Here is a 17,988-nt window from a genome sequence, read left to right on the forward strand (position 1 = left end):
AAAGGGGTGCATTCAGAGAGATTAGAAAATGACAAATGGATGATCTGTTCTATGAACCATGATAATCACTGTTGTAATATGTTGATCGCTGTGACTGAGCATGGCTTATGCTAGAAAATTATTATGAGAGGTACAGCATTTATATCCATCTATACACATAGACATGCTAGCTTTCATTTTGAGTTCACATTTTTATATGAAAAGTAGAGATGCTGTTTCATACAATAGAAGAATGAGCAAGCCAAACCTGGGAGACTGATCTGTGAAAATGAAAGAATTAATCTATTTTTATTGCATACACTAAATGATGAATGATAGCCCTATAGATCTGATTCTATTCTTTTGAGGTTCTCTACATACATTTCTAAATTCCAATATTGTATAATTTTGTATTTAAAACGAATACTGTAACACATATCCCCTTTTATCTTTTGGAGATCTGTGTTTTCAGTAATCAAACTATTTAACCCACCACTAAAGCTGGTACTTTTCCTGTAGGAAGGAATGGGATAGCGTCGACACATGACTGTAAATTAACTCATCAACTAGGACTTGTATTTGTGATCTTTCTCTAAGGTCTGTTATCTCTCACAAAAAAGCAGATAGAATAATACGTTTATAAAATCAAATAGAAGTGATGCATTATCTACTGTATGTCGGGTTTCCTCAGTTTGTTCTACATGCATAGGGAAACTGAAATCCACAAAATAAAATCCATCCTATAACTGCAGTTACAGTTAATATTGCAATATTGTGTATAATATTCTATGCTGTAGTTTGAAGTAAAATGAGCAATAGATTGGAACCCCTATAACAAATGGATTAGAACTCCATAAAATATCTTTATATCCCTTTATAATCCATACTTTCATTGTGTTTTTTTTTAACCAGATGGTTACCTCTAGATACTGGTGAAGTATGAAAAAATATATATTTTTATATACCTATTTGTCATCTTGTTTGATGGGAAATGTTATAGGGAAACTATACATTGTTAATACCTTGCTGCTTGTGGGGATCATAAATCTGAAGTCCAAAAAGAGGTGGTCTTTCACTTCTTAATAGTGTTACATTCCTTGTCTCTAGATCCAACTGGAAAATAGAGCCATTCATATAATCTGTCCAGAAAATATAATTTCCATGATGTGACAGGCCAAAAGGGTGATTCAGTTCCTTTCCACTGCAAACTACCTGCAATTAACAGAAAGTATCGATCAGAAACTAAATGACTATCAAATGGTTTAAGAGGTTCACATTCCAGAGATGGAGAGAAAAGAGAAGGCACATACAAGAACAACTTTGTCAATACTTATAAAGATTTAATTCAATAAAATCAAGGTATTAAATAATAAGATGTTAAAAACCATTTGACATGCTAGTATCTCAAATGGTTCTTTTCACACAATTTGAAGAACACTTTGTAAAAGGCATGATAATACATATCAATCCTGCCTCGTCTCAAGGTACCTCTGTGGTTACATCTACATTCCTCTAAGATGAGCCTGAACTTGAAGAAAGAAGCCCACACCAACTCACTCCAGCTCCACTTGCACTCATTGTATAAAAATCTTTTCTGGTCACTTTTTGGAGCATGACAAAGGATGCCTCACACCAATGTTTTTCCATAAATGGTGCATGTGGAGCAGGAGTAAATGGTATGACTTGTTTCTTAGTAGCAGTCTGCTGTGAATGAGTTGTAAATATATCTCCTGTTGCCTTGTATGCTAGTGATGTATCATTCATTGGATATTTTAGGCTGCATTCCACAAAAATGTTCCAAGAATGATTTCTGCTTATAAGACACTACTGAATATTTCTAGTATCAGTATATGTAAACACAAATCCCACATATTGCAGGAGTTGCCTGGGATCTGTTTCTCTCACACCTGAGTTTGAATTTGGTATGCTTGTTTCTTTCAGAAGCAAAATATATATAGTACAAAACAAGGTTACTTAGTTTGCCAACTTTTATCCTCCCACATTCATTTTTTTCCCCCTACTAACATCTAACTACTAAGTCCGCAGTCATTACTCTCAGTATTGTTAAACTGAACGGAGTGACTGAAGCAAGAAAGACTATTTAATGGTGTCCAGAAATACAGACAGCTTTCAAATAAAATCCAGTGATTTTCCTTCATTTCTTAGATGCATACTTGTCACTTGTTTCGTTACTGGGGCTGTGGGTGAAAACAATACTTTAAGCCCTATCTCCATTAAATGACTCCACAAGTGCCAGTCTCAGGAATTCCTTAATGGTAGTTGTAGCCTCTCGCACACCCACAACTGTATGGTAAGGAGGGGTGCTTATAAGCAATGGATCTATGTTGTAGCCATGTTAGTCTGAGAACAAGAGATACACAAAGTTCTTGGGTCAGAAGCAATATCTTTTATTAGACCAACTAAATAGTAGCAAAAAACATTCTGCTCTTTGCAAGCTTTAGGGCATGTGGTGTAATTAAATGTATCACCTCTGACCCAAGAGCTTTGTGTATCTCTTTTTCTCAGACCAACATGGCTACAACCTAGATCTCTGAAACATGGAAGATATCATATTTTAGATGTTTGGAAAAGTAAATTTCATTGCGAACCAAGAAAGAAGGATTTTTCACCTCCTTGTCTGCCTCGGACATTGGACACCTCCAGGGATGAATTTGCACATCATAGAGCAATACTCTCACAAAAAGACTCCGAGATACCCAAGGGGAAAAACTTCCACCCTTTACCTCCCCTGTGCGCAACAGAGTTTCTTTTCTCCCTAGAAGGACTTTTACAATCTTTGAATTCTCCTCAGCCTGAAGAAGGATGCATGTGCCCTGAGCTTGCAAAGAAAGGATTTTTTGTTGCTATTCAGTTGGTGTAATAAAAAATATCCATCTCACCCAAGAGCTTTGTGTATAAGCAATGGATGCTTTTCTGCAGCAAAGTTTGGCAAATTAAAAACAAACCCCCCCCCTAAACTTGCCACTTATTTTTGCCTTCTGCTGAAAATTCAAATGCCAAAAACAAACCAAAAAAAATCTCAAACCCAAAATATTGCCATTGGGAAAATTTGTTTTCGGAGTGCCTCCTGGGAATTGTAATTCGAGTGACTCAAGCCCTCAGTCCCCCTCTACAAGTTCCTTTCTGTTCTGATTTCCTTCTCCCAGAGTGCCCCTCTTAGAGAAGGGAGATGAAGCCCATGGTGCATCATGGGAAATCAAATGCACCCAAGCAGTTTGCCCCCTGGAGAGAAATGGTGTGATGAGACAAACAACTCTGAGATATCACAGCAATGATTCAAAACAAACTATTTTGGCAGGTGTCAGCTTTTCAATACCAACTACAACAACCTCCCCCTGACTCCCCCCAAAAAATTTCACCGAAGAGCAGTTTCAACAGAAAAATGTCTTCCAGCTATAATGATGGACTGAGGATGTTAATGTTTACTATTTACACACAAAACCTTTTATTAAAACATCTTTTTTTTTAATACCACCAAAATCTCTGAATGCAGCCAAGATACTCTGCAAAGTAAGACTCAAATGGGGAGATATTCCTTTGCATTCATCAAACCTTGAGGGAGGGAGCAATTCAGCCGTGAGTAAAATATGTAGCAGCTCAAAGCTAGTGCAAGGAATGCCAGCTGCAGAGCTCCTCTGCCTTTCACAAGTCTGCTAGAATTCAAGGATCTCTGGCCATGGCACTTCCTTCCCCCCACATATCTATTCCCAATGCTGGGACAAGCAATGGGGCTGAGGAAGAGGGCAAATCATAAAAGGGAATCCTTACCTGCACTGGTAAATTAATTTGCCATCCTCTTTGTGCCACTGGAAGAGCACAAATAGGACAGAAATGAAACAGATAGGCTAGCACAAACATTTTAAAAGACAGACTAAAAGATGCAAATTAAGAAATACAAGGCTGCAAGGAAAGAAATGTCAGGAAAGCAGCCCGGTGAGGACAGTCTTCATGTCAGCTGTAATTTATGTTGGTTGCTAGCAAGCGAGACGGCTACAGTCCAGCATGAAAGAGAGGTCATAATATCTATGACTGTTTAGACCTCGTGGCACCTACCATTCAGCTCAATGGGAAAAAATGGCTTGTGCCTGTTATTTCATCACATAGTCTGTACTAATAACCCCAGGGGAAATACCTGGTCCAATTTTATAGGGTGGATTTCATTTTCCAAACTCAGTGTTTTGACATGGGTGTTGTGCCCTTGAACTCTAAGCTACTGCGCTACTTCTGGCAGCTTCTGTAATAACAAAGCAACTGTTGTATCTCTCAATTTGTATCTAGCTATTGAACCTGACGCACCCAATTAGCAAGATCCCTCATCTATTAACTGAGCTGTTGCAAGTGTGTGTCTGCTGCATGCTACAAAAGAGACTGAAACAGGAACCCTTATATTCCACGGGAAGCCTATGTACCAAATGAGCCAAGTGAAAGGCTTCCTCTGGCAGAGCCAAAATAACAGTGTTAAATTTGTCCTTACTGGAAGGCACGATATGGCTGGGTGACTCAATCCCAGCATAATTCACTGTCACATGGGAGGAAAAGAAGGATTGTGAAAACAAACCTTTGTATCACTGCTTCTGAAACTAAGAAGAAAATTTCAGGCCAGAACATGGTCTCCTGTAGGAGAGTACCAACCACATTTCAGGGCTGCTGCTGCTGGGCACCCCACAGAGTATACTTATAAAGCCACGGAGGGAAGAAATAAAAAAGCTGGAAAAATATTTTTAACATAACGTAATATGGTTCAGTGAAAGGGGAAGCCTGTGGGCAAAACAGCATCACTTTTCTTTTACCTTTCTGTCAGTTCCATTCAAAAATATTCTTTCAATGTGATCATAATAGGCATCACACCAGTACAACACATTGGTATGATAGTCCAGAGTTAAACCATTTGGCCATAGCATCTTTGATGTCACAAAAATCTGCCGGTTGTAGCCATCCATCCATGCCTTCTCAATTCTTCCCACGCTGTCATCTATTTCATCTTCTTCCCAGTCTGTCCAATACATCCAGCTATAAAAGCATAAATAGGACCATTAAGATATCATTTGAATCACCTGATTTATATTGTACAAGACCTTCAACAAAAGTTTGTAACTGAACATAATGATTCTCATTTGACTGAGTCTTTTGCATGAATATTTCTTTCTAGTGTTGCTTTTAAATGAAAAGCTGCAATTACAGGAAGAGAAAAAGTCCCTTTGGTTCTGTGTCATTTCAGCACTGTTCAATACACACAAAATTAATCAATTATGTGATTAAAAAGTGGGTTGACTGACATGAGAAGTCAGAGTACTATTAATGTACTGTTCCAGACTTTATTTAATCTCATCTGACTTATGAATTTTTTTAAGACCAGCAATTGGGTTGACTTTGTTCCAAGGAGCAGACTTCTATTGGTATTGTTTGGCCAAGTCTAATTTGTCTTCCTGATGCAAATTATCTGCCTCTTCTTTTATTGCAGCTTAATACCACTGAAAAACCCACATAGGATGAGTTAACTGCACACAAGTTTAATAACTGCAGGTTAAGTGACCTTGAAACTCTGAATACCATTTCAATACCATTTTAAAGCCTCAAACTTACATAAAATACTATTATGATTTGCTTCCCCTTAAAACACTTTTTTTCAGAAACAGGAAGAAACAGTAGGTGTTTTAGCATAGATATATTCAAAGCCTTTAAGTCTCCAACATTTATTCTTTGAATGCTAAAAAAATCTGCCAGTAAGGTTTGTTTAAAAAGTCTCTCATTATATTTCCTATCCTCACATATAATATTTGAGAAATCTAATTTTCATTTTTCACCTGAATTTTCTCTATTCCTTTCATATGATATCGAGAACTTTTGTGACTTAACTCCATATACATTGTTCTGATAGTAGTATCACAAATGCATGCGTTAATACAGTACAACTTCTAGCACCTTTTTTTTTTAAACAACATTTTTTTATATATATGTTTTGCTTTAGAACATGGGACAAACTGAGCATGCCCTTCCAATTTCTTTACTCTGCAAGCTATCAAACAGTGCGCTGTGGGTCTGCACTGGCAAGGAGTTGAGTCCTAATTTAGCAAAACGTGGTAGTCAAATAATTAGCTGTAATCATAGGAGCAGCTTTGACTTCAATGAGAAGAGAAAGAGTATGTACAATGCATTTGGTAGAAGGCAGGGCAAGGTGGCACTTGACAGTATAGGATTATAGGAAAGTAGGACTGGAAGGAACTTCACTAGGTTGCCCAGTCCAGCTCTCTGTTCACGGCAGCATCATCTCTGACTAAAGTCTTTATCTAAACTCCTCTTGAAAATTCACAGGGATAGAGAATCCACAACTTTTCTGGGGAGCTTTTTTCAATGCTTGACCACCATCAGTTCATTGTTCCTAGTCTTGTACCCTACAGCCACAGAAAACAATCTATGGGCCTTGTTAGTGTTAATTTTAAGTGGTTCCTGAAGTTATTAACTAGGGCACCATTTCATTTTGATGTCCGTTTCGCCATTTGGAAGGAATGGTGTTTTGTTTCATTGTTTCATTTGTATGATTTATGATGGAAGGCTGAAAGAACTAGGATTAGTTAGTCTGGAATAGAGAGAGGACTTTGAGAACAGTCTTCAAATACCTGGCAGACAGTTACAAAGAGAATGGAGATAGGACCTTGCTGCACATTACACTGTGAGCTGTTCAAATGTTGCTCAGTGTTAGTGCTAGCTCAAGTTTAGAGGAGTCACACATTCAGGCCAGCAGGGGCCTGGAAGAATTAAAGGTAAGAATCCTTCCCCCCACCCCCATTCCAGGCTTTCCTTCTGCCCCCTGGGCTCCCCCAGTTCTCCCCACCCCCAGTGCTCACCCCTACTCCTCAGGGTTGTCCTCCACCTGCCCTGCTCCTCCCCCTCCACTTACTTGTGATGCCTGCCCTGACAGGGCTGTTCCTGCCACTGATGCCAGTGGCGGCGCCTTCTGTGGGTGCTCACCAGCCCCATCCCCACCTCTGATGCCGCCGCCAGCTTATGCGGGTGCTCATCAGCCCTATCTCCATCCCTGCCGCCGCCACCACTGCTGGCTTCTGTGGGTGCCTCCCCAGACTCAAGAGGCACCAGTCACCCATGGGAGGGATGGACAGTGAGACCAATCTAGGCTAGGGTGGGAGGAGAAGTTTGTGGGATATTCACACTAATGTGTAGCCTAGAGTGGCTAGGCATTACTGTAACACAAGCTGGGTAATACAGATGAAAGATAAACCCAGGCTGGAGTGGCACAACTTTAAGCTGCCTAAAGAGTGCTTAAAACTACCTTTGCAGGTTAATAACCCTAGTTCTTTCAGCCTTCTAACATAAATCATACATCCCAAGCCTCTTATCATTCTGCTGCTTTCTGATGGACTTTCCAATCTGGCCTCATTGTTCTCAATGTGTAAGGGCTAAAACTGGACACAGTGCTCCAGGTGAGGCCGCACCAATATTGAATAGAGCAGAAGAATCACTTCCCTTGATTTGCAAGTGACACTCCTGTTAATATAACCCAGGATGCTCTTGGCTCTCCTTCCCCACAAATGAGCATTGTTGACTCCTATTCAGCTTCTGGTCTACCATTTCCCCCAGGGCCTTCTCTGCAGTACTGCAGCTTAGTCAGTCAGTCCCCAGTCTGCACTTGTACACACAATTATTTTATACCAAATGCAGGATTTTTCCCTTGTCCTTGTTGAATTTGACTTGGTTGATTGTGGACCATTTTTCCAGTCTATCCAAGTAATTTCAGATCCAAACCCTTCCCTTAAAAGTGTTTGAAACTCAGTCCAACTTGGTGTCATCCACACATTTGATAAGCATGCACTCAATCCCATTATCTGAATCACTAATGAAGACATTTAACAATACTGGACACAGGACAGACCCCCTTGTCCAATACAGGAGATTCCTGCCTACTAAAGCTTATGCATTTCTGAACAAGGTAGTCTATAAAGACACTTGTACACATGATGAAAATTGCCTATTTTTGTGGTTTAATTGTGTCACGTGTGTACACGTGGGTTTTTTTTAATGATGTAAATGAGTTTGTTACGTTGCAAACTAAACCACATCCACACACAGTTTAGTTTACAATGTAACTATTTGTAATGTTGCACCCTTTTGACAGCTGAAGGCAGAAGCAGTGAGAGTCCTGATCCTTTTTTTTTTTCCCTGCAGAGCCTGCCTGCGTCTCCCACGGCCAGGGGGCAAGCTGCTGGTGGGCCAAGTGGCCCCTGAACTGTGAGGGGGTTCAGTCTTTCCCTCCAGAGAGGCAGTGCCCTGTAGGGCCACCCAGGCAGGCTCCTAGCAGGGCAGATGCTGCCCAAGATCAGGCTCAGGGAACAGTTGGATCCAGCTTGGTGCTGCCTCCTAGCTGGGGCAGCACCAGCCCACTAGCCACCTACCTGGGTGGCCCCAGGGGGTTCTGTCACTATGGATGGAAGGACCGGGCCCTCCCCCCACAGCTAAGGACCTGGCAGCAGCTCACCCCCCAAACCATGGGAGAGGTGGGCATGCTTTGTAAAAAAATAAAATAAAATAAGGACCAGGCCCCTCATTCCTTTTTTTTTTTTCTTCCTGGGACAGCCTGTCTGTACAAGCTGCTGGTGGGCTCCTTGCCATAACAATGACAGAAGCCACTGAATTAAAATGGTGGGTTTTTAATCATTGCAATTAAAAACCTACCAATTCAATTTGTTGGCTTAGAAATGGTATTTAAAGGTTTGCTTTTGGGGGAATTGGCTTATAGGTATAGATATATATATTAGAATGGTTTAAGATGGGAAGCAGGGGTTAATTGATTTCTAAAGAGCTTGGGCCTCACACACAGAGCTTCTCACAGCTTTGAAGGCAGACAGGCTGTCTAACACAACAAGGCCAACAAGAACACATAGTTTGGAAAAATAGCATGGGAACCGAAGGAGTACATACTATACTTCCCGTAACATGGGATAAAAGTTGCACCAGCTGCAAGGCCGAAGAGCAGTGGGCCCTGAGTCTCAATTTTGGGAGAACAGTCCAAATTAGGGAAAGGCCTGGAAAGACCAAATTAGTATGTGTACATGCTATAAGCTACATGGACTATGACAACCACAGAGACAACAAACCAGAGATAACCACGAACAAAGAATCGTTAGGAGGGAAGAATACAAAAACAGAGACTTGAGAATAATAAGGGGTCCCTCCCTTTATCTTGTCCCTCCCTATCCTTTTCCCTGAGATGGGTCCCCGTCCCCATCCCCTGGGAAGGGTCTCTGAGACTGCCATGGAGAAAGGGTTTGTGACCAGCCTATCTCATTCACCCCACTGGAGAGGGGGTATTGGCCTCAGCATCCCACCTCCAGACTGCTGGACATTTGACACCTAAAAGACAGCTTCAGAGTGAAGCCTGCAATCTGGCCTGATGTACTTTGACTCTGATGACAGCCCTAAGATTTGGTAGATATAGGGAACTGCTTAATTGTTTGCATTAATTCTTTTCTGTTATCACTGTGTATCGATAAATTTGCCTAGTATTGAATGGAAAGGCCATGGTCAGTCTGAGGGTGGGTCCTCCCTCCCTGCTCCCGCCCCCCGGAACAAGGCCTCTGGGTCCTAAATCCACAGCCAACACAATTTAGGTTTCTAAACCCCTGTCACATGTACAAGCTCCCTGAGGTGCCAACCCACACTGCCTTCTGGCTGAATTCAGACTAGGATAGCTAACTACCTCTTCTACTACTATATTTGGCACTATTACCATTGTTCATTAAGTACCATTGCTTGGCATTTCCCATTGTCCACCCTTGATTTCAGTTGCTTGTAAGTATGCCAAACTAACCATTTGGACTACATTTTTTTATGCCAAAGACTGTTGCCAAACTAAACATAAATTATGACTGAACATAAATGGTAAAAACAGGCATAATGTTTCAGGTCTTTCCAAAATGAGAAGCAGGAAAAATAGTGTTGTGTCTATTCTAAAAAATTCTGAAGACCTTTCCTTTGATCTCCTCTAATAATCTTACAGGTTTGAGTGTGGACTTGGAATTTGGCAGAATTATTGTTTCTGTCAGAGATTTGTTGTATGCCATTCTTGTGAAAAGCTGTCCAAATCTGAATAAGATTTACACCTTTCATTGGTTTTCATACATGATCTACCTAGAGCATAGCAGCTAAACTCCCTGAAGACTCTCTGTCTTCACCAAATGTGTACCAGCTCAAAGCAAAAAGGATTTTCCCCCAAATTCTAGCTCTAGGCTGTTCCAGAACATAGCATGTCCAGGAGGGGTGGACTCAATCATGGGTCTTGGCAGAAGAAGAGAGAGTAGGAGCCTGTCTGTCTTGTGCTGTCAGTGCCCCCTGCTCAGCCCTGAAACTTAGAGAAGAAAGTTGCCTGATCCAAAAGCAGAGGAGACTGGAAAGAGACCTAACAAGGTGATGAAGCAGGAGACAGCAAACTGGGACAAAGAACTTGCAGAGGGACTGGAAGTGACTGGTCAAGGGGAGCAGGAGTGGAATCTGGGGAGAAACAAGGATGAGAGACTGGTAGCCAGTAAGTGACCACCCTTTTGTAAATGACAGCCTTAATTACATGATCACATAATCTTTCTCCCACAAGAGGGACCTCTGCCTCAGTTGGTGCACAGAATGGACCATGCTCACTATTGGTATTAGCTTCCTCCTAACTATTCAACGCACAACTCCATGCTTTATTCATTTCACATTTTACAAGAAATAATAATCTCCTCATGGAATGGTCTATGGAACTCATCACTACAGCATCTGTTTGATTAATAAGCAATTTATTTTCATGAAGTTTGTAAAATGAGGTAGCATTATTATCCCAAAGGTAAAGATGGGGAACTGAGTTTAGGTGAAAAGTAACCATTGCTTACTGATCATGAGAAACCAGGAATATGATTTTTCAGAGCACTTAGCGTTATATAGCACTTCATGTCTTCGGACTTTGATTTCAGTTGAGAGGACTCAAGACTTTTGAAAAGAATACTACTGGGTCTCCCCAAAATCAACATTATCTAATTAGCATGAAGCCCCCAAAATCAACATAATCTAATTAGCAAGAAGCTTTGTGTAAGCATGTTGCTTAGCTTCATATAGGACCTCTGTGGCAGAGGCAGGGATACAATCCAGTTTATCAAGTCAGCCTTCAACTTATCTATGAGCTCCATCCTTTCTATTCCTGCTTTATATGACCTTGTTCACTGCACACCTGCCTACCACTGCAACCAATGGAGCAGGAGACCCACAAATAGCTTCCTTTAGTATACAACCCAGATGCACCGGGTTCTTCCTACGCAATGAATGAAGAACCTTGTGGGAAAAGATACCATGTGCTATATAATTAAAAATAGTGACATAAGATAAATACAGAAGGGGCAAATTAAGATTGTAAAGGCAGCCTGATGTCTGGCATTTTTGACTACTTGAGTTTCTAACCTTGCTAATTATCTTTTAATGTAGAGAGTGTATGTATGTGCATAACCACATTTGTTATACAGTTATTGGGAAAAACTGTGCAATTCCCCTGTGTGGCAGCCATTAGAAAAGGCTGGTATTTAGTAGTACTTTTTGAACAAATGTAAGAGAATTAGCATATGTTTATGCTTCTTTAGATTTCCACAAAGCACATCCTGGAATTAATGAGACTGAAATATCACAAGCATCTATCAGGGAATCCTAGGAACTATTCCATGATATTTGGACCTTAAGTTTATAAGAATATGATTCCAAGTACATTAGAAAAAATATACTAACTGCACTTTGTGAATATGAATGATGTAAGGATACATACATTGGCTTGTGTGTGCCTCTCTGGCCGCATCCAGCCATGTGTGGACATTTGGTTCCCCAGGGACAACTAGCAGTGGTACACCTTGTGCTGCCACTAGTTGTTCCCGGGGAACATCCATGTCACATGCATGCTGGCCCATGGCAAGTTACCCCTGGTCAGATAGGGGAGGCTGGGGCCAGCACTGGGATGGCCTCAGCAGCCTTATCTGGGGGCCTCCTGGGGCTGAAGCAGTGGCGATCCTGCCACGTGGAACCTAGCTGGCCGCAGAGTGTGGTTCCAGCTGGCCACTTCAGGCAGCGCATACTATCATCGCAGGGACCGCTCTGCTTTTTCTCCCCACGTTTTTTTCTGACCCCCACATGTCCAGCACGGAGAACATCAGACTGCGCGGTATGTGGCACTGCAGGTGTGTCTACAGCACCACATACTGCACGGTTGCGCTTGTCTGGATGAGGCCTTTGACTTCAAAGCTGGTTTATGACATTAATGTTCCATGGGATTCACTGAACTTCACCAGTGTAACAGGGCAGTCTGGCCCTTTCAGAGGGAGCTGGCAGCCTGCGGCAGGGGCCCAGGTGAGGCAGTTAGCTGCTCATGGAGAAGGCAGCTAAAAACCCCAGAGAGAGAGAGAGCAGGGAGCTCAAGTTAGGGGGAAAAACAGTCCATGACCATGAGCCAGACTGAAATCCAGACAAGCTTGAACCTAGGAAGGGGCCAAAGCAAAAAGGCCTGTTTCATGGCCCTTTTGACGGGTTATAAGCTTTGGTTTGCCAATGTGTTTGCTTTCTGATTAAGGACTGTGTTTTCTTTTTTAAAGGACTGGCAAAAGAGCTCCCTTGTGGCAGAGGGAGGGAGAGAAAAGGCAGCAGGCTCACTAATCCACTTACAACCTATCTGTGGGCAGAGTTAAGTCAATAATTGGTAGCGCCGTAAAAAAACTAAATCTCCAACAAGGTTAGAAAATGTTTATTTTTAAAAGTCTTTTTATCATGAAACCAAATTACGCTATTCATCTTTACACCTTTAAATGTTGCTTAGGTCTAATGGTACTTAGGAGTTCCTATATAACCTTGTAGACATCTGAATGTCAGATGTTGTAGGGGACTGTGGCCAGAGATGGATCTTTCTGTTTACACCCATCTGAAACACCCTTGTCCTTAGCATCTACACACGGCCATTGAGAGAAGAAGGATACTGATTTCCATGGCTCTGCGATCTGACCCAATGTTTTGTTTCTTACATTGTTATGGTCAGCAGTTTTATTCTATATAGTCACGTGAATTGGTATTTTCATTTTTATACGTTTTAGTAAGAAAAAGGATGGAAAAAAAAATCACCATTTGCTCGGGAATACTTTAAAAAAATGGCAGTAGCAAACATTCATTTTTTTTTCTTTTTTCTACCTCTTCCAGTTCACAATTGAAAAGGAAGAGGTTTATTGTTTTATAACTTAATGTTAAGATCAAAACTAAATTTGGATGCCCAAGGCTTATAAACTGTATTATAAATCTGACTGGAACCATATTAAGTTTGATTATAGAATCAGCGAGACCTGTGTATATCTGCTGCCTAGGATTCAAGCAAACAACTGGGTCAATGTGCTACTTTCTCTACTGAAAGACAAAATAAATCAATATAGTTTGCAGCCATTTGCATGACTTGTTAAAAGGCAATTACCTTTTAACTTTTTGCATTCCTTGTTCTAGTTATCTCCTGTCATATGCTAAACCATGACCAAAAAGTGACTGACATTTATATTAACATGTTTTAATTGCACATCAAAATACAGTTATTGCTTTTACTTTGCTTATCTCTAGTCCAATATCCTGAAGATAATTAAAATGCCATAATAAACTTTCTCCCTCAGGGAGGATGGGAAGGGCCCAGGCGAGGGGAAAAAAAAAAACTTTCATGAATGAGTATAAGCACTAAAGTGTGTGTTATTTTATTAAAAGGGTGTGTTGTGTGGTATTCCTTCCCAGGTCATGTATCCATACAATACCACAATGTGTTGGATATTTAACTGGTAGGAATCTCTGAGTTGAAAAACTTGACAAAAAAATTGCAGGTATTGTTTTGATTGGGTTTCAAATGATAGTATCACTATACACCGTAAGCTACTTATAACATTCTCGTAGTAGTTTGCTTTCTTTAAAGGAAAAACATGGATTTAAAAGGTGGCAATGTAAATAAAATCAAGTGTTAAGAAATAATAGTTGGTCCAGTCACTGTATAATCATATCCTGCAGGATTAACATGATCTTAAGTGTACAGCTAAAGTGAGGAGAATATTTAGCCCTTGATTAATATGATCTGAAACTGGTATCAAGTTCAGAAATATTTATGAAACAAAATTCTGATATACTTCTCCAATCTATATCCATTTTAACACACTGTAACTGTGGCTGGTACAACCAAATGTAATATAAATGGTTTGGGTGAAACCAAGAATTAGTAAGATTCAACGAAGATTCAGGCACTTATATAAATTACAAGAATATTCAGTGAGCTATACGGTACACAAATAGTGTTAAATGGGCAATTGCCAGTCAATATCCAACTATTACATATATATCGTAATTCTGTTATAATACTGTATCTGTCTAGCATAAGTCTGTTGGAACAAATCCTGAAGTGCTGGCTGGGCAAGATGGACCATGGATCTGATCTAGTATGCTATTTCTGATATCCTATGTTCCCACATAGAGCAATACATATACAATACCAGATGTATGACATAATATCAGACCATTTTACATTAAGGGCTTCAGATTTTCATGACAAATGACATGCTTCCCTATAAAAGAGACAGTATATTAAATGCCAGTTTTCCCTGTTGTACTCCTTCACTGAGGCTGTTCTGTAATGGCTAAGTATTGTGACCAATATTAATAATGCATATTTATTAGAATCATTACACACACACACACGTATAGCTATTCATTGAAGGAACATGGTATCTGAGAATACTTCATGATGGAGTATAAGCACTAAAGCGTGTGTTATTTTATTAGAAGGGTGCGTTGTGTGGTATTCATTCAGAAGAAAATGCTCATAAGAATATGTATAAATGTCTAGATAATACGAAAAGTTCATAGTGGTTGCATATCTAAGAAGGTCATATTTTCTATGTCATTTTTTTCCAAAGCTAGTTGTTAAGCTCACTAAATTGGCTCTATATTTGTGCTTTTTAAATAGCAGAATATGAATAATGTAACAGCTTTAAAAAAGAAAGATTGTTTTTGACAGGTCACACTCACATTTGGAAATGAGCATGGATTGACATATTTAAGATTATATTGTGCCCTTGATCCACGCACACATTTCCCATTGAAGGCAATGAGATTTGTATATGCCAGATAAAGGGAATGATACAGTTCTTATGCCATTTGGAAGATAGCATAATACCAGTGAATCAAATGTCTAAAGACTACTCTTCCCATTTCCTCTGACATACACAATTTAGCCTAAGTTTATGAGATCAGCTGTTCAAAGAGGAGAATTTGATCCTAAATACATTTATAGCAGAAATAAATTAAATAGAGGAACTATAATAAAATAATACTACATCATACCCATTGACAGGATCAACAACAATTCCTCTAGGATGAGACATATCTCCCTCTAACAAAGTTTTCCGACTTTGAGAGGCTTTCTCCAATCTGGCTACAGTGATTGTTTTTCTGTGTCCATCATTTGTCCAATATAGATTATTTCCAATCCAGTCCACTGCTATGCCTTCTACATTATCAAGATCTGTTAAAAACAAGCAAAACAGAAACAAACAAACAAACAGATTTCATTACTAGGACGAGCCCATGTTCTATTTTTTGAATATACATCTTTTAGTCAACAATGGATACATGTAAAAAGTACAAATAAAATCTTTGCCTATTTTTTCTTGAGCATTATACTGAATTTTTGTTTAAAATCCTAAATAAAAAGAGTGAAGAATAGCTGTATCATCCAAGCAGGAGGAAAGATATGAGAACTTCACATGTTTCTTGAAAAGCAGACCTCTCTCTCATATGGCTTCTGAAAATAATCATCCCTGATAATATACTGGATGCGTCTACACGAAACGCTTAACTTTTCATTCGGAAGTAAGCATGTGCATCTACATGTGCACGTTTACTTCTTATTAAACCCGCCCCCTAATAGCAAGTAAAATTGCTACCTGCAAATGCAAGCAGCATATTTACTCGGCATTAGTAATGGCGCCATAGCACTACTGTAGATGCCTGACCGGGAGCAAACTCTGGCAGAGCCTGCCCTGGCAGCAGGCAGCACAGGAGCCTGAGTGGGAACTATGTTCTCTTGCCCGGCATCGGGGAGATCCAAGCCTCCCACTCTGAGATAGTGATTGGGGAGCAGGGGCTGGGAAATCCTTATCTCTCAGCATGAGCTCTGCAGCTAGGGATGGGAGCCCCTTTTCTCCCAGCAGCAGCTCCAAGCCCACTTATCTCCCAGACTGAGCTCCATGGTCATGGGGCTCAGGCTGGGAGACCCTTATTTCCCAGCCTGGTCCCCTGACCATGGAGCTAAGGCTGGGACCAAACAGTGGCCCCACAGTTGAAGAGTTGTTGCTGGGAAATAAGGGTCCTTGCTGTACATGCTTATACAGAAAAGCAAACATTTAAATATTTTGTTAAATTTGCACTAAAAGTAGTAAGAAGAGTTCATATTATAACTCCCTAAATAAAGACAAGAAAGCATTACATGTATTTACCAGAAGTGCATATTTACTCACAAATCTATTAAAATGAATAATGTGGGTTATATAATTATGTAACCATAATATATAAGAAATTCACATCTGTAAGTTAATTGCTGTGTTAAGGCCCATAGGTATACTTTGAATGAAACCAAAGGAGTGGGTAGCAAAGATGGCTTAAAACCATCCTTACATTCTCCTGATCCTGGGCCATTTGTCTGTGGGGAGTGGCTCATGATATGAATTGAAGCACTCTCAATTTAAATTGGTTCCGTCTGATCCCTGCCGTGTCCTCTCCTGCAGGGACTAGCAAGGGTTTGAATAGGAGAAGCTATAGTGGCTCAATACAATTTTACACAGAAGGATGCTTAATAGGACAGCTTTAAGCCAGATTTAAAGTTAGTTTCATTGGTAAAATAATGTAAACCAACTGACATGAGTTCAAGAATCTACCTTTGTCATCCTGAAACAAAATGTTCAAAGGCAGACAAAGCTTTTTCAACTCTTTATATTTCAGGTAGATAAATTGAATTCCTTGCAAGACAGGATTTTACAGACAAGGTCTTAACTGAAGTTTTCTATGAATCTTACAGAGTAGGAGATACATTTTGCAAAATTTGTTGCCTATAAAATTCCCCATGCCACCCTGTTGACAACACTGTACATGTATTTGAATTACCGTTCCCTCTGCAGTTTCCAAATGAAGAAATTCAGTGATATTGTCATTATATAAAGTGTAACCTATTGAGGGGTGAAAGCTACTTCATAAATGTAAAGTATTGCAATATTTTTAAACTGGGAGGAGTTTCCTTAAAAATGGACATGGTGACTGACACTCTGTCTTCCAAAAAAGGAAAATGGAGGATAATGGATAAAACTGATAAATGTTTTATTCTAGTTGATGAATAACAAAGATATTTTCAGTTATTAGGATTCTGTAGTTTTACTGAATTCATATAACGTAGTCAGCGTTCAGGAAGGTATCACTCAAAATACTTTCAGATTATATACATTATAAACTGTTTGCAGGGATGTGGAGGTTGTAAGTGAGAATAATTTGGAAACCATGGATGTTGTACACAGTGGGCTCATCTACACATGCATTTATACCAGCCTAGATTTACTGTGCAGTAAACTACTGCACAGTAAGGGATTTTGGTTACGTGTCTACACATGCAGAGATTAGGAAGAAGATTTGATCCCAGTTCTCTGCAGCCCTGCAATGGGCCCCTGCCACCACTTGGAGGAACTCCAGACTCCTCCAGGGTGCTAGTACAGGGGCTGGTAGCGAGCACCAGGCCAGAAGACAGATTCATAGATTCATAGATGTTAGGGTAGGAAGGGACCTCAATAGATCACCGAGTCCGACCCCCTGCATAGGCAGGAAAGAGTGCTGGGTTCAGATGACCCCAGTCAGACGCCCATTTAACCTCCTCTTGAAGACTCCCAGGGTAGGGGAGAGCACCACCTCCCTTGG

At 40.3% G+C, this 17,988-nt stretch overlaps 1 protein-coding gene across 1 annotated transcript in view; it reads right to left on the reverse strand.

Moving 5' to 3' along the window:
- LRP1B (LDL receptor related protein 1B) overlaps positions 1 to 17,988 on the reverse strand; it is a 1,375,759-nt gene that overhangs the window by 702,815 nt on the left and 654,956 nt on the right. The window contains exons 12-14 of the mRNA XM_006028602.1: positions 15,373 to 15,553; positions 4,791 to 5,010; positions 1,002 to 1,191 (exon numbers count right to left, since the gene is read on the reverse strand). Of these exons, the coding sequence (XP_006028664.1) occupies positions 1,002 to 1,191; positions 4,791 to 5,010; positions 15,373 to 15,553 (591 nt within the window). The remainder of the gene's footprint in view (positions 1 to 1,001; positions 1,192 to 4,790; positions 5,011 to 15,372; positions 15,554 to 17,988) is intronic.

The sequence above is a fragment of the Alligator sinensis genome, unplaced genomic scaffold (assembly GCF_000455745.1).
Source record: "Alligator sinensis unplaced genomic scaffold, ASM45574v1 scaffold533_1, whole genome shotgun sequence".
Taxonomy (NCBI): Eukaryota; Metazoa; Chordata; order Crocodylia; family Alligatoridae; genus Alligator; species Alligator sinensis.